At 37.9% G+C, this 26,334-nt stretch overlaps 1 protein-coding gene across 1 annotated transcript; it reads right to left on the reverse strand.

Moving 5' to 3' along the window:
• Positions 1 to 4,302: 4,302 nt before the first annotated feature.
• KCNMB3 (potassium calcium-activated channel subfamily M regulatory beta subunit 3) lies at positions 4,303 to 25,617 on the reverse strand (the record flags this gene model as incomplete). The annotated part of the gene is given in 6 exon segments (XM_082655670.1): positions 4,303 to 4,371; positions 8,765 to 8,895; positions 8,898 to 8,962; positions 12,257 to 12,345; positions 12,349 to 12,448; positions 25,556 to 25,617. Coding segments are annotated over 6 exon segments (516 nt in total).
• Positions 25,618 to 26,334: the final 717 nt, after the last annotated feature.

The raw sequence follows: 26,334 nt of genomic DNA on the forward strand, positions 1-26,334 counted from the left end.
CATGTCCCATTTCCGAGTTGTCAGGACTCACTCTCCAACTTTATTAAATTGCATTTGAGCACAGGATACATTCTTAAACATTTTGAAAAACATTAACCCAAGATGTAGGGGCTAAGGCTAGTTATCACTCTACAATCTGATATTTTACTCAGTATTTCAAATGAATGATTAATGCCCTAGGACATAGCTTTAGCAAATGTCCAGGTGCCACACCAGAAAAAGTGCAATAATTTACTGACAGTTTTCTAGACTAGGCATATTATTGGAGTACAACTTTATGAAGACTGCACATTTTATACAGCATCACTTAAAAGATATTCATTTATGAAATCCGTTACCTATAGTAGAAGTCTTGAATAGTGAACGGGACTCTAATACAAATACTCTTAATATTTGACTATTTTAGAACCCTTAAAGGGCATAATTACTGGAGATTTAGGTACCTCACTAAAGCATGTACATAATATTGCCAGCAAGAAAAATAAATTTGGGGACTTATTTAGGGAACTTACTTCCCTAAACTGTCTTAGAATAGTTAAGAAGAATTTAAACTTTGTTTTAAGCAGGAGACCAGATAGATTCTTTTGCAGATACAGATTTCATAACATTAAAATTTCATGATTAACAATTAGTGTCTTTTAGATTTATTCAGTTAATACATACTAACATCCCAGTATTTTCTATATCAGGGATTAATTACAGGAAAACTCAGTGAAATGGTACAAATCTGAAGCTTTGATGGTGGAATCTGAAGTTTTTAACAGAGAGCTGTGTTTTACTGAGTGCCAAAAAAGCTTTGAGCTTCCTTGCACAAAGTTTATACAATTTTTGCATTTTTCACATCAGTCCAGATAGTTCCCCTTCCCCTAGGACCTCTCCACCATTAAAACACAAGCCACATAACTTTTATCATTTACGTTTATTTTTAAGTTATTACAACCAAATTAATTCCGTTTGAAGAAATGTAGACAAATTCTATAAAGAATATACATTAAATGAACTAGCTAAATGCAAAGTACATTTCAAACAAATCCAAGCAGAGTTTATGTAAACAACCTTAAAAATAAGGGAAAATGGATAGGTAGTACTCAGAAGGCAAGGAACCAGAAATTGAATTAAATGCTACATGGGGTGACTAGGATATGTTTCAAGTCAGTGATAATATAGCTACTTCCAGGTACTTGAGTATCAGAGATCAATTCCAGTTGGTCAGTTTCTATGACTGACCATCCTTGTCATTGAATGTGGTATAACTGAGTATTGGCTCAACAATTTCATTTGGTCACTTGAGCAATATTTCCTTCAGTGACTATTTTGGAGAAAAGAAGAAAATCAGGTTTAAAGAAAATAAAACTAATTTAAACACATTCTAGCAAGAAATAACTATTTGAAAATCATGCTTTAACTTTTTATCATTCTCAGCTATATAAAATCATTTATTTTGAAGATTTTTAGAATGCTGTTAATTTAAAATCTGTTACTCATGTTGTGGAATTTGGTTTTTTAAAAAGATGTTTCTAATTGGGTTTTTTAAAGAAGAATGGAATTTGGTCACTATTTTACGATAGAACCTAAGCTTTTTGTGGTTCTTAGTGTCCTCTGTAAAACTTAGTGTCAAAGTAATCAACTTTGAGGTTTTTCCCTTCTAATCTGCTTTATATTACAAGCCCTTTAGGAAATGGGAACCTGGTGAATATACAATGAATTGTAAAATATTTTAATGTGTAACTTTTTCAACTGTGAAACTATGACTATTGGTTTTTTGAAGAAAACAGCTGCTGATAAAGTATTTTGTGTAAAGTGTAGTTCTTATTAATCAGGAAAATAATCAATTACTTGATTAGAATGTATATACCCTCTTGGATTTTATTTTAAATGGATTGGTGATTTTCAAATAGGTAAAACACAGTCCATCTGTATTTTTTTTCCATCAAAAATCTAGTGATTTGGCATTTATTAAAAAAATTATGAGCAGCCTATTTTAAAGGCACCATGGAAATTTCACAGTACATAAACTTGGGTTTCTTAATGATTTGTAAATCCATTTAATTCATATCATGACCAGTAGCTCATGCTTGCCAACTTTTGAAGAAATTTAATTTCCAGCATTATTTTAAAATCAGCAAGTTAACTTTTTCTGAATGTTATAAGTTCCTTTTGTTTCTGTATCTGCACAAACTGCAGACCTGGGCTGGACCCACACATTCAAAATCCACCTTAAAAATTGATTTTGATGTCCAAGACATCACTAAAATACTTCAGTTTAAAGACCATATGTGGTGTTATGGATTGTGGTGCTTCTACCATTCAAAAACAACTTTCATACTTCAGATGTTTTTGAGAAGAGGGGAATGTGGAGGGAGGAGTTGCTTGAATGAATTACATCCTTCATATCCATCCTGCTCAGATCGGGCACTAAGAGATGGCTGCAAGTTGTGAGAGTATATTGTGCGTACATGAGGGAATTAACTCTTCATCAAGGATGGGATTGTGAAGGCTGAACTATATAATTTAGCACTGATAGAATCCTCAGACAATATCAATAATTCTTGGTGACAGAGAATAATACAGCTGGGCTGTTTTTTAAAATATAAAGACAAACCATTTTTATTTTTTAATTATTACATTAAAAATTGTAAATGTATCTTATGTGCCATGGCCTGGGAAGCCTTTTTTCTTTTCTCTTCGAAGTTATTTTCACTTTCTGAAAAGAATATAGTGTTTAGCTTACGATAACTATGGTCCTGATAAAATTGGATGGGTAACTCTACCTCAGAAGGTTAATAAGGAAAAAAAATAGATGAGTCAATAATTCAGTACTTCCGGCTCTGATACGACAGAAATTTGCAGGGCACTGTATTTTAGATTTATAAAGTCAGAGTTGGCATGCCTTGTTTTTAATGGCATTGGAGACATTAAGAAAAAATTTGTGTTAAAATTTAATCTTTGCTCCAACCATTAGGAAAAGGCAGTAGTGCCAGGAGGTTCATGGTACTGGCTTCTTGAATTCGGCATTTGAAATTAGTTTTGTTTTCTTTATTATTAGTGAAATTGGTGTGTGTATATTTGCAGACATTTCTATTTGTATACACAGTGCTTGCTAGCCCTAGTCAAGAGGCATCCTTTATAAAAGCTGTAAACATCAAGGTTCTAAAATTCAGAAGAGTTTAAAATTGATTAGGAGTTTCCCAAGTTGGGATGTTAGTTTTTAAACAAGCTTATTTCCTTCAAGTACTCCACTTGAGTAAGGTTTTGCACTTTTTATCAATGCAGCGCCATTCCTTTTGCTTGGTTTTAGATATGTTCATATTTCAGCCATGCTAGGTAGCATAAAGTGATAGTTACGAGCCATAAGAAAATCTTAACGACTTAATTTTTACACAACTACATTTAAGAGTTTTAGCAGGGAAGAAAAAAGTAAAATCAGTCCACTGTACATATTAGTGTAGTTTGGTAGCTGATTTTCACTACCAACAGTAGACTCCAGTCCTCATGTTGGTAAGTATGGGGAGGGTAATGCATTTTGTAAGCATTAAATTAAGTTTATGAATCTATCTAAAACATTATTTAATCTCTCACTACAATAATTTTGTGGTTATGCTAAGAGCCATGTATACTTTTAGGTGATTCTTTCTTTTGTTAATCCTAGGATAGCAAGGAGGCAGAAAACCTTCACTGTTTTATTATTTTCTCAGAATATCTTTAATAAGGCTAAACTCCTTAATTCTAGTATAAATTTCCAAATGTGGTCACTATCCACTGATTTCATAAGAAAAATGAAATCTTATCAGATTTATGTTCCTAAGAGTACTGGACAGCTTGGCCTTCATCTGATTTGTAGAAATGTTTTTGGTTATGGAACCAAAGTTTCTAATGCAGTTAATGGTTTCAATGTGACTCAGTCCTCAGACTTTATTGGATTGAATAAAATCTAAAGGAATGTATGCTTTTAGAACGTAACATCTTGGGAATGTGGCACTACCAAAATTAGAGTACTGATACATCAACTGTTGACTTTGGAAGCTTCAAAAAGGAGTTCCCATCACCCTCTTTAGCCCGATTTATTGTAGCAAATCTATTTCACTATATTTTGTCATTCAATGAGTTGGAGTCCTATGGTATACTGCATTAGTTAGGAGGAAAATGTTTTTAAATGTTCTTTTAATGATGGCCCAAAAAGTATTTGACACAGCAAGTGCATGTGTTATTGTACTGAGAATATAGAATAATACAGTGTCACTAAATTTAAGACCTCTCCCCAGTCTTGCTGTTCCTGGCAAGAAGTTTGGCCTGTGACTGCACTTACTGTTTATGCTCATCAGAAACTGTCAATGTCTGCTTTACTTTAACTTTGCAGTCTGTAACGTCACGCTGTTTATTAAAAAAAAATATTACTTTGACTTGTGTCCAAACAATCCTTAGTGTACTATATGTTAAACAAAAAACTGTGATAATTATATTTTGCCATTTCTTTTTAATACTTAACAGCACACCAGTGTTGCTAATAATCAAAATTTAGCTGAATTTGAGTTCTTGTCAATAATGACTAAGTATAGTTGACTAAAAACCTGAAACTATTATGCCTTAAAAGCCAATTTTTCTGTCCCAGTAAAGTGATGAATATTAGAGAAATACCTGTTTAAATATTAACTTCCTTTAAGCATGAAGAATTATGTGCTTGTATTTTAAGCAGAAATATATGTGTACACATACATGTATGAATGTGTTTGTATGTGTGGACAGACTTTTTCCCAAGTCAGTTGATGACTAGAACCTAAAAGTGAAGTTCAGCTAGAAGCAAACTGGTTTTGCATTCAGCTATCATAAACCTTGCAAAAGGTAAGTCTGGGCTTTTCTTGGACCAGTAATTCACATGGGCATTGATATTTAGTACTTCTAAGCAATTCACAGCAAATAATTGCTAAAATTTTGTTTATTTTCCAAATGGTTAGAGTGACTTTGAGTTAACATTGTTGTAAACTGACTTTGTTCTTCAAGCATAATGTCTCTCTTTCCTGACATGGACCAAGTAGCCACTAAATAAATGGAAAATTGTAGTATTTGAAACACTTTAGGTTTCACACTTTCATGCACTTCAGGTTTCAGACTGTTTTGAATTTGTTAGAAGAAAAATCCAAAGAACTGCATATTGTTAGATGGGTGTCAAACTTACTAAGAAATGGAATAGATATGTGCCCTTAATTTAAGAAATCTAGAGAATCTCAATTTGCAGAATGATTTAAAGTGTGTATGCATACATATATTTTATTATGGGGAAGTCTTTGGCATACAAAATAACTTATTACGACCTTTTAAACATCATGTTCTGGACCTTAAATGCATATGATATTTAGCCAAGAGAAGGTGGGGAGGAATCCTTTCCTGCAGCTCCCTACCCCAGCCCCTATACCCAGCTGTCCAACAAAAGGTACCAAGACCGCTTGAATTTATTTTTAATAAGAATTGTGTATACTTAAGGTTTACAATATGATGATTTGATATACATAGTGAAATGATTGCTACAGTCAAGCCAATTAACGTATCATCTCCTCACATAGTTACCTTTTGTGTGTGTGCGTGATGAGAGCACCTAAACTCTATTCTCTTAGCAAATTTCCAGTATTCATACAGTATTATTAACTATAGTCATCATGCTGTACATTAGATCTCGAGATTTATTCATCTTATAACAAAGTTTGTACGCTTTAACCAACATCTCCCCAATTTCCCCCACCTCCCCACCCCTGGTAACCAGCATTCTGCTCTCTGCTTTCTATGTATTTGACTTTTTTAGATTCTACATATAAGTGAAATGCAGTTTTTTCTTTTCTGTGTCTGAATTATTTTACTTAGCACAATGCCCTCCAGGTTCATCCATGTTGTTGCAAATGGCAGGATCTCTTTTTAAGGCTGAAAAATATTCCATTGCATGTATTTATACACACACACACACACACACACACACACACACACATATATATATATACACACACACATATATACATATATCACAATTTATTCATCTGTTGATGGACACTTAGGTTGTTTCCATATCTTGGCTCTTGTGACTAGAGCTGCAGTGAACATGGGAATACAGATATTTCTTGGAGATCCTGATTTCATTTCCTTTGGGTATATACCCAGAAGAGGGATAAGGCTGACTGAAAACTGAAACTTAGCAAAAGTTTTGTTATCTACTAACAAACATTTTTGAGCACCTCTGCTACGTACCAGAAACTAAGCTAGGTGTTTTACATACTCTTCCTTGTTTCTTCTCTAACCTCATGAAAGAAGAGATCATCTCCATTTTATAGATAAGAGTGGCTCAAACAGTTCAGCTGAATTGCCCAAGGATACATATCTGAAAAGTTGTAATTATGGCCTACAAATTCAAAAAAATTGTACTCTGAGATACATGTTCTCGCCACTATTCCACACTAGAAAGAGGAGAAAACACCAAAATTGTTCACTGCTGGTGAAGTCAATAGTGCTCTATTATTCATTTTATTTAATAATGTGTGACTTGCACTTATTTGCTAAAAATAATTAAATTGGCTTAGAGTCAAAGTTTCTGTTTTGATTACATCTACGTATAAAAGTTGTTTCAAAAGTCATTCTTTATATTGTCCATGATGTACAACATTTTTACTAAAATTGTAAAGATACTTTGAGGAACACTGGTTTCAAAACGAACTCTGTTTTCAACTCATATTCACCTTAACCTGGAAAGCACTTGTTCGGAGAGTCTTGTGACAGTATTTAATAACCATGGTTGATTCATTAATTAAAGTACGGACAATTGTTGACTATCCATGTGGGACTTTTCTATGATGCGGATTACCTGAGATGAATGTTAAATTCCATCCAGTACAGCTTCTCCCTACTTCATAACACATTTCTAGCTCTCACTCCCTCCAGAATGTACACAAAGAACAAAATGCGCTTACGGAAAGCATAATTAGAAAAACTTGTCGCTCAAAGAAAAATCACATGGTACACGGCAAGGTTAAGTACAAATAAGGCTAAGCTTAGTGAACTTCCTAGGTAGCGGCTTTCCTCCTTTCTCATGGATGGTGAGGTAAAACAGTAGGTCCACATTTTCTGAAGTTATCAGATTATTATCTTCTATAGTGAATGAACTGCTCTTCACTAAGACTTGAGAAATGTTTTAATGTGAACTATGTTGCATAGAACTAGACTGGCTGTTCAGTGCTCAATAGCTTAGAAACCCTCCTCATTTATTTCCACAATGACAGGTTCTAGCTAGAGCTGATATTAGATGAAGCACAATGACTGTGAGCTCATTTTGCCCTGTGGAAACAAAAAATGCTTCCCGGCTGATGTGGAGAGATTTGGAGTAAAAAAAAGATGGTGAATTTATATGTATTTATAGAATAAATAAATACCTAATGAGACTTTTTAATGAGATTTTTCTTTCCCACATGAAATGTCATACCTTGCTTCTACGCAGTTAGTTTGCAAGCAGGCATAATTAGGTCCTCAAGTGCAGAAATTGCAGGTATCTGAAGGCCTGGACTTTGGCCACCATCTTAAGATTTCTCTGCTCCTTCCTTTGCTCCTCCCAACACTCCACAGTTTAAATTGATGCTGTGCCATGTAAGGAACTTTGCACTTACCTCGTCTCTGAGTGCAGTGCTATATTTTTCACGTAAGAGGGACAGGTATTGTGTTAATCTCACCATGCCAACTATCAGGGCGCCATCTATCAGTCATGAAGGCCAAAATAAACAGTGGAAGATAACCATTTGGTCATATTTTTTATGAGAATGACATCTTCGGATCGGCTGTCTGGAGTGTGGAAGCATGAAAAGGGGGTCCCATTTTGTGATCAAAGAATGCCTTTATGTTCAGAGCACTGTCGAGCAAATCATTTCTATCCCAGTAGCACTTAGGTGTATAGAAGCACTAGGAATATGGAGGAGGAAGAAAGGTGAGGGCACTGTCTCTGAAAACAAGCACTTAAACAAAAGCTTTAATTCTGAAATCGCTTCAGACTGAAGCTATGAGGAGTTTTAATCTCAGAAGGTGATGAAACCTATACATAGCTCATGGGGAAGGGTTGCCAGGAGGGCAAACAGTGAAATGGCCATTTCTGAGCGCTAAACAGGATGTGGGAATAAAGACATTGAGGTTTATCGCCATATCCACCAAGCACTCACGACACTGTGCCAAGGGCCCACAAAACTGTTTGAGACCTTAAAGATTACTGCATCCAAAACAGAAAACCAAACTCGTCAGATTGAAATTAGTGCTTAAGTAAACACAACAAAGTGTAAAACGTCAACTAATCTAATACAGCTCAACTTTTATAGTTATGTGAAAATGTACCCTTTAAATCATATGAACCTGTTCAGTATCCTTTAAAGGATAATCTTTAAATTTCTTTGATAAGAAAAATTACTTGTTTGATTTAAGGTGGACTGTAAGTACATTTTAACGTTTTCGATATGATGGGAAATGGGACCTCCAAAAATAAGACTGCCAAAAATAAGAATGATGAATAATTCTGTTCATTGGCCCAGTCTTTAAATTCCAGACACCAATATGACCTCTCTTTTCTATATACCCCATTTTTCCTCCAAGAATGCTTTTAGCTTCATTTATCCTGATTGGGTCATTGTCACAATGTTCACTGGAAGAAAACAGATTTATCTAGAGATGGCTACTGCACCTTGCTAGGGACAGTCTGCCATGGAAAAGTTGCTGTAATTAGAACTGTTTCATTACATGAACTTTACACTACCTTGGAATTTATCTGGACAGCCTCTTCATTATAATGTAGGAGCACTTTCTGACCTGAATGGGTGAGCTTCACAAACACCTGCAGACACGGGTACTTGCCCTGACATTGGCAGTCCACACCACAGGTGAAAGACAGTCCATCCAGTCGTCGAAGATGTGCATGTGGATGATAGTGCAGTTAGATTCTTCTCTCTTGAGTGCTTCAATTTGGAAAAAAATAAATGATTTTCACCCCTAGAAAATTTAGTCCTATATTTCTAATGTGGTAACCCAAGGCATCTATTTCAGAGCAATGTAGGATGATTACAGAAGGCATCTAATGATTTGGGAGCATGGAGAAGCTTGCAATGGGACAAACAGCAGCAAAGTGCCAAGTTCCATCTCAATTAAGACCCTCCTTGCATATTTCTCACTATAGATCAATGGTTTTCAAACTTCAGAATCACCTGAGTGGGTTTCTTAGAATGAAGAATTTGTTAAAACATGGGTTCTATGACTTCACTCCCAGGGATTCGGGTTCAGTTGATCCAAGTTGAGGCCCATGAATCTGTATATTTAATAGTATTTAAGTTGCAGGTATCTGGAGAACCACACTTTGTGCAATATTATCCTAAATACCGTAACCACAAAGATTCACACTCAGAAATCTTCTCTCTCCTGCCTCATCATCTCAAGATGCACCCACTGGCTTGTCCTGGTGAAAATGTGCCTTTGGAAGAAGTCCAACCACAGGGCTCTTAGACAACATAGCCTCCGAAAGTTGTGGTAACAAGGTACAATTCCACTCTACTTCCAAAGAGGCAAATGCAAGTCATATGAGGAATCTCTCATTAGAAAACTTGCCATGTTTTTACTATTAGTAATTTCCTTAAGGTCAAGAACTATATCCTATTCGTCTTTACGTTCCTCAAAGCATAAAGCACAATGCCTCTCACACAGTAGAAGCTCAATACGTGTTGTACTGAATTAAATTTTAAACATTCCTTGAGAATTTACACATGCACTGCATATACAGAATGTCACAGGTGCAATGAGACGGGGCAGACAAAATTCCTGCCCATGAAGACTTTGTGGTGGTGTTGAAGAGAAAGGACACTTGTGTATAAAATAATTAGAGAACAGGTCCAAGATAAAGTAAACGAGAGTGAGAGGAAAGGCTCCGATTGAATGCACAGGTCCACCTCCTCATGTATCCTCACACTCACATCTAGGTGAGCCTTTGTGTTTACTTCCCTGCGCCTTAAACACAAGAAGTTAGATTAGCAAATTCTAAAGCCAGAATGTTTGAAAAGCCTTGTTTAGCTAGGTTCAGACTGCACTCTCATTAAGATCTTGGACTGTATGTAATCATTTTTCTTTATTAACATAACAAACTGAGACACACTGCATTTTAATATGATCTCAAGGCCCAGGGCATAAAAAAAAAAATCACTAGATATGGCCTTAGAGGAATAAAATACTGGGCAAGTGAAAATGCAAAAATGGAAAATAAGGTTCCTTCACAGGTTTAGCACTGGCCTGATTTTCACAAAATTAATTTCTCTACTTATTTAGACCAGGCATCTTTAAGTATTTAGAGTTGTCTGCCTTTCTCTGTTAGAACTTAAAACTCTCTAAATCCTAACCAAGTGCCAAACAGAGTTTGATTTGAACCTTCCTTGAGGATTTCAGGAAGCTCAAATATAGAGAGTGGGATATTCTTTCCTATGTACAAGGGCCAGGCCAGAGGCTTTCAGGTAGAACCAGGAATGTATTTAAGGCTGAAACATTCAGCATGTTCTTTCAATAGTATTGTGTGTCTATCTGTCTACAAATAGACAAATTCCATCGTTTGATTGAGAAATGAGGGTATAAGGGAGTGGGGATAGGTATGAGCTACCCAAGCCTCTCAACTGTTATGAAGCAAAACCTTCATCTTTTATGAAGCAAAACTATTCTCTGGTGGCACAAGATCACAAGGCAAGAGAGATGAGAACTCACCACTCTTAAACATTCCCTTAATTACTTCCAGCAAACTATTTCCAGAAATGCTTAGAAAAGTAAGTTTTAAATATGAGTAACAGTTTGGTACTAGCTTACAGAAGGTAACTTCAAACTATCTCCCAAATATATCACATTTAAAAAAAATAATCTGACCTGCACACACATGCACACACTCACACATTTATTGAACTTATGTAGATGTATGTAATGCAGATATAGATATATAGATGGAAAACGGAGTAACAGGAAAAGGAAGGTAGAAAGCTAGAATGAAGGCAAGAGTAAGGTACAAACATGTAGCCTCCAGACCATAAGATCCCCTATAGTTATAAAAGCTGGGCCACAAATTTGGCTCTGAGCTTCCTAGCAGCCAAAGCAATGAAGGAAACACAACTAGATAAAAGATTCCTGGTGTCCACTGAATAAAAGCAAACTGGTTGATCAGGAGCAGAACAGATTCTCCTGCTGCTAATATCAGAGAGACAATTCCCCTGGAATCCTTCCAATGGTGGCACTGTGTGCTATAGTGGAGGATAACCTCCATATTATTGCCCTAACAATGGTAACTCAGGAGTGGTGGGAGATGAATCTGATATCAGAATAACAAAAGCAGGCCATACAGTTCCTTTCCTATGACCTTTTTCTTCACTGAACTCCTAGGCCTCCCTCTTCCCCTACCCCCTGGGCCTTCTGTTGCTCTTCGGCTAGCCAAAGGGGAGGTATACCTTGCTTACCCCCTACCCAGTGCCACCCTCCTCCAAAGTACCCCATGTCGTGTGAGCCTGTCTCCAAAATTAAACAGCTCCTCTACAACCCTAATCAACACTCCCATCCTCCTCACTGCAGCAAACTTCAGTTAAGTATCAGGAGGCAAAGAGTCTTATATCAGAATGAATAGGCAGATTCTTTACTGGCTATATGACCTTGGGTATTCTACTTGGCCTTTCTGAGCCTCAGCTTTCTCATTCATAAAATGAAAGTTAAGTAATAAAATAATACTTCCATCATGGACTTGCTATAGGTTTAAATAGGATAAAATATAATATATATTTGACATATATTTAATAAATGGTAACTTATTACATGTATTTACTAAGGAAACTACTTAAAAGGAAGAAAACTAATATTTATTGAGCAACTACTATGTGCCAGGTAGCTATTAGCAACTCAAAAAACTCAGACTCAAAAAACTTTTGTTATGCTCATGCAAAAGCTCATGCTCATCCCCTTCCCTGGGATATCTACATGTTAAAGAAAGACTTTACTACCTACAGAAATATCTAATATGTGGACCATTGTTGAAAGAATTTTGAGATTGGAGGAGGGGAGTGGCAAAGGAGTATCTTCCACTTTCTTACCACCTCTTCCTCCACACCCAGTTGCCTCCCAGCACTGAGAGAGGAACAGGGATTCTGGAGAAACCAAAGCCAGCCTCCCCTCCCCTCCTCTACCACTGTGCTTGCACCTGATTTGAACTGGAAATTCTAGGTCTCCTCTCTCTGTTTCTTACCTGAGCATGAAGGGCTTTAGGATGGTTATTCCAAGCAAGAAGAACATTAGGACAGAGAAGCCTATCATTGCAAACCCTAGCAGCATGGCTCAGTCCTCTGCAGCACTGGATGGCAGCTTCCTGTGCACATCTGGTGGTTCTCTGTCATTGTAGTCTATGTTTCTCTTCCTCCCCAAGGTAGAAAAGGCTGTCCTTTGTGGGAAGAGGGAAGGAGATATTTCAGTAAGCTCATAAAGAACTGGGAACAGTGGTGATTATTCTGTGGAATATAGAAATATTGAATCACTATGTTGTACACCTACCTGGAACTAGCATAGTGTTGTAGGTCAATTATACTTCAATTTAAAAATTAAACAAATAAACTATTTGTTTTTAAAAGCCTAAGTTTAAATTCTAACATTTCTAGAAGAAAACGTAAAACAAATCCTTTATGATCTTGGTGTAGGCAAATATTTCTTAGATACAACACACAAGCACAATCTGAAAGAAAACAAACTGGTAAATTGGACTTCATCAAAATTTTAAATTTCTGCTCTTCAAAAGACACTGTTAAAAGAATGAAAATCAAGCCCAGACTGGAAGAAAATACTGGGAAATCATTTATCTGATAAAGGACTTGAATCCAGAACACATAAAGAACTCTCAAACTCAGTAATGCCACACAATCCAGTTAACGATTTCAACAGCCACTTCAAAGAAGTTATATAAAGAGCAAATAAGCACATAAAAAGATGCTCATTAGTAACTTGTACATTAAAACCACACGGAGATACCATCTCACCCCCACTAGAATGGGTTTAACCAAAAAGACAGACAATACCAAGTGTTAGAGATGATGTGAAGGAACTGGAACTCTCCTACACTACTGATGGGCATATGAAACAGTATAACCACCTTGGAAAACAGTTGGTATTTCCTAAAAAAGTTAAACATATATGGGACCATATGACCCAGGTGTTCCATTCCTACGTATTTATTTACCAAGCAAACTGAAAGCGTATGATCATACAAAGACTTGTACACCAACGTTCATGGCACCCCATTTGTAAGGAGCCCAAAACTGAAAACAACCCAAATTTTTATCAACAAGTATAAACTCTTACATTCACACAATGGAATAATACTCAGCAAGAGAACTGATAAACACAGTACTCATGATGAACCTCAAAATAATTACGCTGAGTGAAAAAAGCCAAACAAAAGAGGACACGCTGTATGATTCCATTCCTACAAAATTCTAGAAAATGCAAACTTATCTTTAGTGACAGAAAGCAGATTAGCGGTTACCTGGGGGTTGGAGGAAGATGCAAAAGGACACAAGGAAACTTCCATGGTAGTAGGTGATGGATATGTTTTTTATCTTGATTGTGTGATGGTTTCACTGGTACACACACATGTCAAAACTTACCAAATGGCACACTTTAAATATGTGCCATTTGTCATATTTCAGTCATAAAGCGTTTTTTGACAAATGTTAAAAAAAAAAGTGGGAACATTTACCAACCCATGGGGGATGGAGGGATTATACCATTTGCCGCCCACCTGAGGGTTGTAAGCAGGCTTGATGCAACACAATGAGATCTTACATTCAGAGCATGGTTAAAAGTCCATCTAAACAAGCTAAGATGATGTGTTATAAAAATTTTTTTTCATGTAACAAAACTAAGGAATGTTGCCTGGGTTAAGTCTTTAGAGATCTGTTTAATCAATGACTAGGAAAGAATTACCTATAAGTAGCTTTCATTCATTTTATGTAAATAGTGTTATAAACTTACTTATCTTCCAGGGAAATTGCATATTTCCCCTGAAAATGTTTTTTACATTCTTTTATGAATTCCATATGGAAAGAATGACTCCGCAAGCTCACATTTGGAATTAATAGCATCCTGAAGTAGAATCTGACTTGTTCTTTCATATCCAGCTGTTGAGAAGGCAGCACATCCACCACATGGCTTTCTGGCCCAGGGCCCAGTCCGTTCAGAACAGTGAGGGCCTCCCTGCAGGCGTCTCCCTCGCCCACCTCTCCTCTGTCCTCATACAGCTCCACACAAGTGGCCCTACGCCTCTTCTCTCCCTCTCTCTGTTCTGCTCTAGCAAAGGAGGTGATAAATTCTTTCACAAGGGGGCATCCAGGGATCAAAGTCCAAAACAAAGGTTGCCAACTGGTGACCCATGGACACTATCCAGCCCACAGATGTGTTCTGTTTGGCCTTTTCTGTGTGTGTGGTTTTTTTTTTTAATGTGGGATTCGTTGCTAACACTTTAAAAATCATGAAATTTCTCACAAAGATGCTGATTTCTACTTTTTTAAAAATAAATTTATTTATTTATTTTTGGCTGCATTGGGTCTTCATTGCTGCACGCAGTCTAGTTGCGGCGAGCGGGGGCTACTCTTCGTTGCGGTGAGCGAGCTTCTCATTGCGGTGGCTTCTCTTGATGCAGAGCACGGGTTCTAAGCGCGTGGGCTCAGTAGTTGTGGCTCACGGGCTCTAGAGCGCAGGCTCCATAGTTGTGGGGCACGGGCTTAGTTGCTCTGCAGCATGTGGGATCTTCCCGGACCAGGGCTTGAACCCGTGTCCCCTGCATTGACAGGTGGATTCTTAACCACTGCGCCACCAGGGAAGCCCTGATTTCTACTTTTGAAAAACCATCACAAGGTCCACATTCCTGCCTATGAACAGCTGGCCAAGTCGAGTAGAGGCTGCCCCTGTGGACAGGGGTGTCTTCTCCAATCTGCAACAGTCCCACAACTTCCTGTGGTCACTGTCACTGATTTGCTATTCCCTGTTCAGCAGGCATTTGTGTCCTGGAGGTACTTCTATTTTAAGAAGCTTAACGAAATCTGAAGCCAAACAAATGCAGGGTAAAAATTCAGGGTCCATCAAGCTGTGTAAAAAGCTTACCAAATTCTGAAGGTGAGCAAAAACCCTGTCAAGGGAATCGTTTTCCTCCAAAAGCATATTTTATAGTTTATCTTCCATCCTTCCCCCTTTCTCTCCCTAATTCCCTTTCTCCCTAGCAGTATCTTCGAGTCCAAAGAGAGCGAAGGGAATGTCGGGCGATGCAGGGTATTCCAGGAGCTTGGTCTGGGAAGCACTGCTCTCAGGAGATGGTAACAGTGTCGTTATACTACTCTGGGAATCAAGGACCTGGTTTGGGGATTTTTAGTCTCCTTTGATATTTTACCTTCTATCATCCCACCCTCAGAGAATGGGAAGGCAAAAAAAAAATGTAACGAAAGTTAAGCCAGTATATTTTATAGTTTCTCAACAAATATGATAGCTTGATTAAGAGTTTTAGCCCTAAAGGAAGGTTTGGATATTTTGTAGGTTCCCAATACCCAACATCCAGCATTTCCCTCGTGTTCTGAAACTGGGCTTTTAGTTGCTTTGCACTGTAAAGTATCCGGCGGTTTATCATCAGATATCCATCAAATCCACAAAGAGGGTTATTATGAGGCCTCTTTGCCATTTCTTACATATTGATTTAACATACCCAGTTATAACTGTATGATTTAACATACCCAGTTATAACTGACATAACTTAATTCTGATCTCATTTAGGAATAAGACAGACCTGGTAGTAAAATAGACTATGTTTTATCTTTCTAATATTTCTGTCCACTTTGTTTCAAGGCTTCATGAAAAGTTGACAACCTCAGAGACCTCTTGTGAAGAAGTTATTTCATGTTTGGAGGGAGAGATAATACAAAATAATTGCTAAAAATGAATACACAGCTATATATTTTTAAAATTTATTTTTATTTTATTTTTGGCTGTGTTGGGTCTTCGTTGCTGCGTGTGGGCTTTCTCTAATTGCAGGGAGGGGGGCTACTCTTCGTTGCGGTGTGCAGGCTTCTCATTGCTGCAGAGCACAGGCTCTAGGCGCACAGACTTCAGTAGTTATAGTGCGCAGGCTCAGTAGTTCTGGCTGGTGGGCTCTAGAGCGCAGGCTCAGTAGTTGTGGCGCACGGGCTTAGCTGCTCCGCAGCATGTGGGATCTTCCCAGACCAGGGATCGAACGCATGTCCCCTGCATTGGCAGGCGGATTCTTAACCACTGCACCACCAGGGAAGCCCACACAGCTATATTTTTATTATTGTAATAATAATAGTCTTCTATTTCTCCAGCAAAATGGACTAGATACCCACTTTAACTGTAAACATAAAAATTCTGGTCAAAACTTAAAAAAAGAGTTTGAAATACTCAAAGGACAAAAACTATGTGAAAGTAGGAACCCAGAAGGGAAAGCAGACTGGAGTAAATTTTAACCTTGAGGACATTTGCAGAACTTGGTGACCTTGAGCTTCAGTCTCACAGTTTGGGGGTGGGGGGAGACACAGGGACAGGAGACAATGCCCAGGGCCTATCCAAGGTGTGGGAGGTAATGCTCTCCACGAGAGCTGGGACCCATAAGACCTTGTACTCAGTGTAAGGCTGAATTGGAAGTAGCCACCTCCCACACACAACTCCCTAGGAGACTGCAAGGAAAATACCTTACTCTAACCTGACACTGAGTACAGGAGGAAAACTATAATCTCCCCTGAGATTTCATAACCTTAAGGTGTTCCTTAAGAGAGTTTATAGCCAGAATTCACACCACCTGGGAAATCTAAAACCCTCAAGCTAAGAATTTCACTTAATCTTATCTCAAGTAGTTAGTGCCTTCTGGCAGCTGGCAGAAGCAAAGATATAAATTCTCTGGAGGAGATCACCTTCAACCTAGGTCTCGAAGGAATCCTATAAAGTTTCAAGGAGTATGTACTCTCATTCTAAAGTCATAAAGCACACAATAAGGACCTTGGAGTGAGAAAAAGCAACAGAATCAGATCCAAAAAAATACTTCAGATATTGGACAACATATAAAAATATATCTACAATATGCTTGAAGAAATAAAGGAGGGATTGGATATCAGAAAGAGCAAAAGACTCTAAAACATGACCAAGCCAATATTAAAAAGAACCAAATAGAATTTCTAGATATGAAAAATGAAACAATTGACATAAAAAGCTCAGTGGACAACAAGGACCTACTGTAGAGCACAGGGAACTATATTCAATATCTTGTAATAACTTATAATGGAAAAGAATTTGAAAAAGAATATATATATATAATATATATCATATATATATATATGTGAATCACTTTGCTGTATACCTAAAACATTGTAAATCAATTATACTTCAATAAAAAAATCAATGCATGGATTTAACAGTTGGATTAGATACATCTGAAAAGATAATTAGTAAATAGATGGACCTGCAAAATAAATAAAGTATATTGCTAAATATACTTTAGCTAAAGTATAATACAGAGATTTCTTTAATGGAAAATATTGAAGAAAGGTTAAGAAGAGTGGAAGATAGATAGAAATGTTCTAACATAAAGTCTGTTCAGAATTCCAGAAAAAGAAGAGAAGAAAGCCAAGCAATATTTTTTAAAAAAACAATAAAATTACAGAATTGCTGAAGACCCAGTCCACAGATTCCAGAAGCCAAGTGGGATAAAATAAAATGAAACCCACACCTATATACATCACAGAGATATTGCACAGACACCAAGACAAGAGAAATTCTTAAAAGCAGCCAGAGAAAAAGACTGATTAACTTCAAAGGAATGACAATTAGGCTGAAACCTTACTTCTCTATAACAAGAAAAGAAGCCAGAAGACAAGAATATTGTCAATATGCTGAGAGAAAACAGAACTCTATACTCAGCAAAAGTCTCTCAAGAATAAGTATGAAATAAAGGCATTTCAGACACACACAAGGCTGAGTTTGCCATCAACAGACCTTCACTAAAGAAAAAGGTCAAATATTTACTGCAGGCAGAGGGAAAGCAATCCAGGTAGAAGAGCTGAGATTTAGTCAAAAATGAAGTGCAATTACAGGAGTAAATAGGTGGTAAGTAAAGATACAAACCTTACAAAATAACAATAATAATAAAACTTCAATAGTTAAATATTTAAATTTTTTAAATTAAAATGGTGATGTTGATGATGTCATCTTGTGGGGTTAAAAGAAAAGACAAATACATTATAAGAGCACGTACCTTATAGGAGGTGACAGTGTTACTGTGTTCTAAATTACTAATATTTTTTGAGGAGATGATAAAGATATTGATTTCACTTTGATAAGTTCAGGTCTGCATGCTAAAATTGTTGGAGTATCCACTAAAAGAGTACAAATAGGTGATATAACTTCCAAACCAGTAGAGAGAGAAAGAATGAAAGGGGGAAAAAATCAATCCAAAAGAAAGCAAGGGAGAAGGGGAAAAAGAAAAACTCATGGAAAAGACAGGACAGATGGAAAGCACAAAAATATGATAAAATAAATCTAAGTACACCTGTAATTACAATAAATCTAAATGGATCAAATGATCCAGTTAAAAGATAAAGACTGTCTGACTGGATTTAAATATACGTTTTTACATCTAAAACACACAGATGGGGAGGATCTTCAAGATGGTGGAGGAGTAAGACATGGAGATCACCTTCCTCTCCATAAATACATCAAAAATACATCTACAGGTGGAACAACGCCTACAGAATACCTACTGAATGCTGGCAGAAGACTTCAGACTTCCCAAAAGGCAAGAAACTCCCCACGTACCTGGAGGTGTGGCTGACAGGGTTTTGGTGCTCTTGCCAGGTGTCAGGCCTGAGGCTCTGAGGTGCGAGAGCCGAGTTCAGGACACTGGACCACCAGAGACCTCCTGGCCCCACGTAATATCAAACAGTGAAAGCTCTCCCAGAGATCTCTGTCTCAATGCTAAGACCCAGCTCCACTCAATGACCAGCAAGCTCCAGTGCTGGACACCGCATGCCAAACAACTAGCAAGACAGGAACACAACTCCACCCATTAGCAGAGAGCCTGCCTAAAATCATAATAAACACACCACCAGAGACGGTCCTGTCCACCAGAGAGACAATATCCAGCCTTATCCACCAGAACACATGCACCAGTCCCCTCCACCAGAAAGCCTACACAACCCACTAAACCAACCGTAGCCACTGAGGGCAGACACCAAAAACAAAGGGAACTACTAACCTGCAGCCTGCGAAAAGGACACCCCAAACACAGTAAGTTAAAAAAAATGAGAAGACAGAAAAATATAGCAGATGAAGGAGCAAGGTAAAATCCCACCAGACCAAACAAATGAAGAGGAAATAGGCAGAAGAATTCAGAGTAATGATAGTAAAGATGATCCAAAAACTTGGAAATACAATGGAGAAAATACAAGAAATATTTAACAAGGGCCTAGAAGAACTAAGGAGCAAACAAACAATGATGAACAACACAATAAATGACATTAAAAATTCTCTAGAAGGAATCAATAGCAGAATAACTGACACAGAAGAATGGAGAAGTGACCTGGAGAATAAAATAGTGGAAATAACTACTGCAGAAGAACAAAAAAAACCCCCAAAGTTAGCAGAAGGAAAGAAATAAAGATCAGATCAGAAATAAATGAAAAAGAAATAAAGGAAACAATAGCAAAGATCAATAAAACTAAAAGCTGGGTCTTTGAGAAGATAAACAAAATTGATAAACCATTAGCCAGACTCATTAAGAAAAAAGGGAGGAAGAATCAAATCAACAGAATTAGAAATGAAAAAGGAGAAGTAACAACTGACACTGCAGAAATACAAAGAATCATAAGAGATTACTACAAGCAATTATATGCCAATAAAATGGACAACTTGGAAGAAATGGACAGATTCTTAGAAAAGCACAATCTTCTGAGACTGAACCAGGAAGAAATAGAAAATAAAAACAGACCAATCACAAGCACTGAAATTGAAACTGTGATTAAAAATCTTCCAACAAACAAAAGCCCAGGACCAGATGGCTTCACAGGCGAATACTATCAATCATTTAGAGAAGAGCTAACACCTATCCTTCTCAAACTCTTCCAAAATATAGCAGAGGGAGGAACACTCCCAAACTCATTCTACGAGGCCACCAACACCCTGATACCAAAACCAGACAAAGATGTCACAAAGAAAGAAAACTACAGGCCCATATCACTGATGAACACAGATGCAAAAATCCTCAACAAATCACTAGAAAACAGAATCCAACAACACATTAAAAGGATCATACACCATGATCAAGTGGGGTTTATCCCAGGAATGCAAGGATTCTTCAATATATGCAAATCAATTAATGTGATAAACCATATTAACAATCTGAAGGAGAAAAGCCATATGATCATCTCAATAGATGCAGAAAAAGCTTCCAATAAAATTTAACAACCATTTGTGATAAAAACCCTCCAGAAAGTAGGCATAGAGGGAACTTACCTCAACATAATAAAGGCCATATATGACAAACCCACAGCCAACATCGTTCTCAATGGTGAAAAACTGAAACAATTTCTACTAAGATCAGGAACAAGACAAGGTTGCTCACTCTCACCACTCTTATTCAGTACAGTTTTGGAAGTTCTAGCCACAGCAGTCAGAGAAGAAAAAGAAATAAAAGGAATCCAAATTGGAAAAGAAGAAGTAAAACTGTCACTGTTTGCAGATGACATGATACTATACATAGAGAATCCTAAAGATGCCACCAGAAAACTACTAGGACTAGTCAATGAATTTAGTAAAGTAGCAGGATAAAAAATTAATGCACAGAAATCTCTTGCATTCCTATACACTAATGATGAAAAATCTGAAAGAGAAATTAAGGAAACACTCTCATTTACCACTGCAACAAAAAGAATAAAATACCTAGGAATAAACCTACCTAAGGAGACAAAAGATCTATATGCAGAAAATTGTAAGACACTGTTGAAAGAAATGAAAGATGACATGAACAGATGAAGAGATATACCATACTCTTGGATTGGAAGAATCAACTTTGTGATAATGACTATACTACCCAAAGCAATCTACAGATTCAATGCAATCCCTATCAACTACCAATGGCATTTTTCAGAGAACTAGAACAGAAAATTTCACAATTTGTATGTGAGACACAAAAGACCCCCAAATAGCCAAAGAAATCTTGAGAAAGAGAAACGGAGCTGGAAGAGTCAGGCTCCCGGACTTCAGACTATAATACAAAGCTACAGTAATCAAGAGAGTATGGTACTGGCATAAAAACAGAAATATAGATCAATGGAACAGGATAGAAATCTCAGAGATAAACCCACGCACATATGGTCACCTTATCTTTGATAAAGGAGGCAAAAATATACAATGGAGAAAAGACAGCCTCTTCAATAAGTGGTGCTGGGATAACTGGACAGCTACATGTAAAAGAATGAAATCAGAAAACTCCTTAACACCATACACAAAAATAAACTCAAAATGGATTAAAGACCTAAATGTAAGGCCAGACACTATCAAACTCTTAGCGGAAAACATAGGCAGAACACTCTATGACATAAATCACAACAAGATCCTTTTTGACCCACCTCCTAGAGAAAGGGAAATAAAAAGAAAAATAAACAAATGGGACCTAATGAAACTTAAAAGCTTTTGCACAGCTAAGGAAATCATACACAAGATGAAAAAACAACCCTCAGAATGGGAGAAAATATCTGCAATTGAAGCAACTGACAAAGGATTGATCTCCAAAATATACAAGCAGCTCATGCAGCTCAATAACAAAAAAAAACAACAACCCAATCCAAAAATGGGCAGAAGACCTAAACAGACATTTCTCCAAAGAAGATATACAGATTGCCAACAAACACATGAAAGGATGCTCAACATCACTAATTATTAGAGAAATGCAAATCAAAACTACAATGAGGTATCACCTCACACTGGTCAGAATGGCCATCATCAAAAAGTCTACAAAAAATAAATCCTGGAGAGGGTGTGGAGAAAAGGGAAGCCTCCTACACTGTTGGTGGGAATGTGAATTGGTGCAGCCACTATGGAGAACAGTATGGAGGTTCCTTAAAAAAATAAGAATAGAACTACCATATGACCCAGCAATCCCACTACTGGGCATATACCCTGAGAAAACCATAATTCAAAAAGAGTCATGTACCACAATGTTCATTGCAGCACTATTTCCAATAGCCAGGACATGGAAGCAACCTAAGTGTCCATCGACAGATGAATGGATAAAGAAGATGTGGCACATATATACAGTGGAATATTACTCAGCCATAAAAAGAAGCGAAACTGAGTTATTTATAGTGAGGTGGATGGACCTAGAGTTTGTCATACAGAGTGAAGTCAGAAAGAGAAAAACAAATACCATATGCTAACATATATATATATGGAATCTGGAAAAAAAATGGTTCTGAAGAACCTAAGGGCAGGACAGGAATAAAGACGCAGACATAGAGAATGGACTTGAGGACACGGGGAGGGGGAAGGGTAAGCTGAGATGAAGTGAGAGAGTAGCACTGACATATATACACTACCAAATGTAAAATAGATAGCTAGTGGGAAGCAGCCGCATAGCACAGGGAGATCAGCTCGGTGCTTTGTGACCACCTAGAGGGGTGGGATACGGAGGGTGAGAGGGAGATTCAAGAGGGAGGAGATGTGGGGATATATGTATATGTATAGCTGATTCTGTTTGTTATACAGCAACAACTAACACAACACTGTAAAGCAATTATACTCCAATAAAGATGTTAAAAAAATTAAAAAAACACACAGATATACAGAAAGGTTGAAATTTGTTAGGCAAAGTCTATGAAAAGGTGATATGAACGTTAAGGTTAAAAAGCATTATTAGAAGTAAAGAAGGTAATGACATTGATTTAAGGTTCAATTCACCTGGAAGATATAATGATACTAATTTATATGTACCTGATAGCATTGCCTCACTGACAGAACGATAGGAAGAAATAGACAAAATCCACTATCAGACTGACATATTTTTACATACTCCCCCAGTAATTGATAGCTCAACCAGACAAATCAGTAAGGAAATAGAATTGAGCAAAGCAATTAACAAGGTTTTTCTAAATGATAAAGGTAGAATATTGTCCCCTACAGAATATATATTCTTCTCAAACATACATGAAATATTTGAGACCTAACCACAAACTAAGCCATAAAGAAAGCATCAATAAATGTCAAAGGATTTGTAACAGTAATGAACTTATTTTGTATGCTCACTTTATGAAACTTTGAAAATATGGGTAAGTCTAGAGAAGAGAATAAAAATCACCTACAGTTCTACCTCTCAGAGAGAATTATTATTCACTTACTGGGTTATTCCCCTCGTCTATATTGTTTTAAATAGAATGAGAACACACTGGATATATTTTTTTTTTAAGCTTGTATTTTTCAGTTAACATAATAACCACTTTCCCATGTTGGTAGCAATTCTTTGTAACCCTTCTGTTGGCTACATAATATTCTATGAATTGGATATACCATAATTTCCTTAACCATTTCCTTACAGTTGAATATTAGGTTGTTTCCAGTTTTCTGAGTTCATAAACAGTCCTGTAATTAAGTTTGTGGTATTTACAAGCACCTTTCATCAAAGGACCTGAAAGTGCTTAAGAGTGATCTAATTTTATTCTCCAGCCAGTGAGATGAGTGAATAGCATTTTCCTTCCTCTTTGCCAGCAATAATCTTCACTTCTAACCAATGTGTTACCTGGAGGCATTTTATTATAGTCAAGGCATTACCCATCCCTTCCTGTTGCTCCCCTGCAGACAGAACTGACTTTCCCACCAGCCCTGACTACCGCAGTTGCTACAGGTGCCTTCTGGCTTAGCGTGAGGCAAACTCAATTTCAAAGAGCTTGAACACGTTCATCTGTGATCCCTGTGGAAGCCCGCAGCCTCTTCCTCCAACACTGTAACTTGGGCAGAGTGTTCCTTAGAAGGATTTTGCGGTTGATGAAAGCTTGATAATTCAGCTGACATTCATTTCACACGTGTATGTAATTTCTAAGCGCTGGGTATGTTAAATAAATATTTCCCTGTAATTTGTGTTGCAGAGATTTGGGTAATTATTTTTACCCTTCTATTTTTTAATTACAAAATTATTTAACAAATTCTTTTGAAACAGCAAAGGAGGTTGAGAAAAGTCAACATGGTTCATGTAGTTCAGCAAGAGGCAAGATGGGTGATCCAACTGTGCATTTCAGAAGTGAAAATGGGATGCTGTATTGCTTTGGGGAGAACACAACTGCTCTGCTAGCTAGTTAATTATGTTATGAATGGGGCATTAAAAATTGTTCCCTTGCATGTTTGTCATTTGATCTTCTGCCATACAATGACTCACTTTGATTGTCTTCTCACAAAAGCATTAGTTCACTTGTAGGAGAGAAATGTTTTTGCCTCTATCTCTTTCTGCGATTTGTTCCTTCTTCCTCCAGCCCCAACCTCCGTCCAAACCTCTACCTCTCACTCTCCTGCATTCTTTCTCCCAAATACATAAAGACTCATGAGTGTAGTTAAAGAACAATGGGAGTGGGCAATGTGATGACCATTACGATCTTTACTGTTTCCACTTTCTCAGCTCCCAGCTTCACTTGAGCCACTAACAAACCATCCAGGTTTCCAGATAGAGTGAACTTAGCTGTGAAATGTACCCTCCCAGGAGTAAGCTGGCAAGTTTTAATATCTCATTCCTCAAACACCCTCAGGCATTGCTCTTCTCTCCATGTTGGTGCCCACTTCTCAACGCCCCACTGCCCCACGCCTGGGGGCAGGCAGAAGTACAGCCCCTCTGCTTTGCATTCCCCTGCTCCTCAAGATAACCTGTCTCACTTCCCCCTTAAATAGTAGAGGCTGGTGGTTAATAACCACAGCTAAAATGTGAAATGGAATAGTATAGAAAGTAGTACATAGAGAGTATGCTAAGGCACGCAGAGACCATTACTATCTCCATCAGCAGACAAGAGGATGGGGCAGAGAGAGGCTAAGTGACTTGCCCACAGTCATACAGCTATTTAAGTGATGGAGCTGGATTTGAACCTAGGCTGTGACTCCAAGACCCAAGAAGATTTCACCAATGTGACAAATGCTGGCAGTAATTTCATTTAACCAACAGACATTTGTTGAGCACCAACTATGTGCTGGGCCATGTTCTACTGCTGGGGAGCCAGAGAGGAGTTTAAAAAGATACCTAGCCTCCAAAAACTTGCAGCCTAGATGAGGAAGCCAACAAGAAAGGATGCAACCCCTGGATAGCAGTGCTGCTGGGGAAGCCTCCAAGGTCCCCTGCCCTGGGAGGCATGACAAGTGGACACCCTCAGAGGATGAAGACCAAACTCAACCTCCAAACTCCTTATGGCCGCTCTTCTTCTAGCCACTTGTTCAGCGAGATGCCCATGAAAGCTGAGAGATTCTGGTGGTAACTTACCTCCCCTGGCGTCTCCAGCCACCCTGGAGTTTAATTTGCATGGGGATGCTGAACAGCTGCATGAGACCAGGGGGCTGGGCAAAATGGACTCCTTCCACCTGAGCCCTAGCCTCTGAGGGCACCAGAAGGGTGAAGTTTAAACATCAACAGAAGTGGGGTCCCAGGGAGCCACCAGTCCCCGGCGCAGGCAGCCATCGGAAGCACCTGCGCCTCCAGAGCTGCCAGCTGGTGGTGTGCGGCGCCTGCTCTCCTGGGGAGGTGGGGGGTTAGGGCTGGCCTGTCTGGGGGTTCTGCAGATTCCCGGCAAGGCAGGGCGGTCCGTCCAAAAGGCTCAAGGCCCTAAGTGGTTTTCTGCAGCCAGACCTTCTCCCCGTGGTCGCCCGATGCCTGCCGCTGCCTTATCACCTGGGTTCTGCTTCAGCAGCCGGTGCATCGCCGTAGAGACCTAAACGCTTGTGGAAAGTTCTGAGGCCCAAGGGACCCTGTATAATTTGCGAAGGACATACGCAGTTCAAGGTTTATAAAAAGAGGAAATGTTTTGCCCTGGCCACGTTTCCTTTTTCATAAATTTTCTGTTAGAGTGCAAGCTCAGAGGATGGATTTTTTCTGGTTAATTGTATGTTCTGATTAAGAGAATTCATTTCTATACCATATGTGATTTCCCAAATTTTCAAGACTCAAAGGGTCATAAAATAACTCACCATTAAAACTATAACAAAGTTTAAAAAAACTGTATCAAATGATACTTTATCTTTCTTTGATAACTAAAAGACATTTGC

The sequence above is a fragment of the Grampus griseus genome (assembly GCF_964374135.1).
Source record: "Grampus griseus genome assembly, chromosome: 5".
Lineage (NCBI taxonomy): Eukaryota > Metazoa > Chordata > Mammalia > Artiodactyla > Delphinidae > Grampus > Grampus griseus.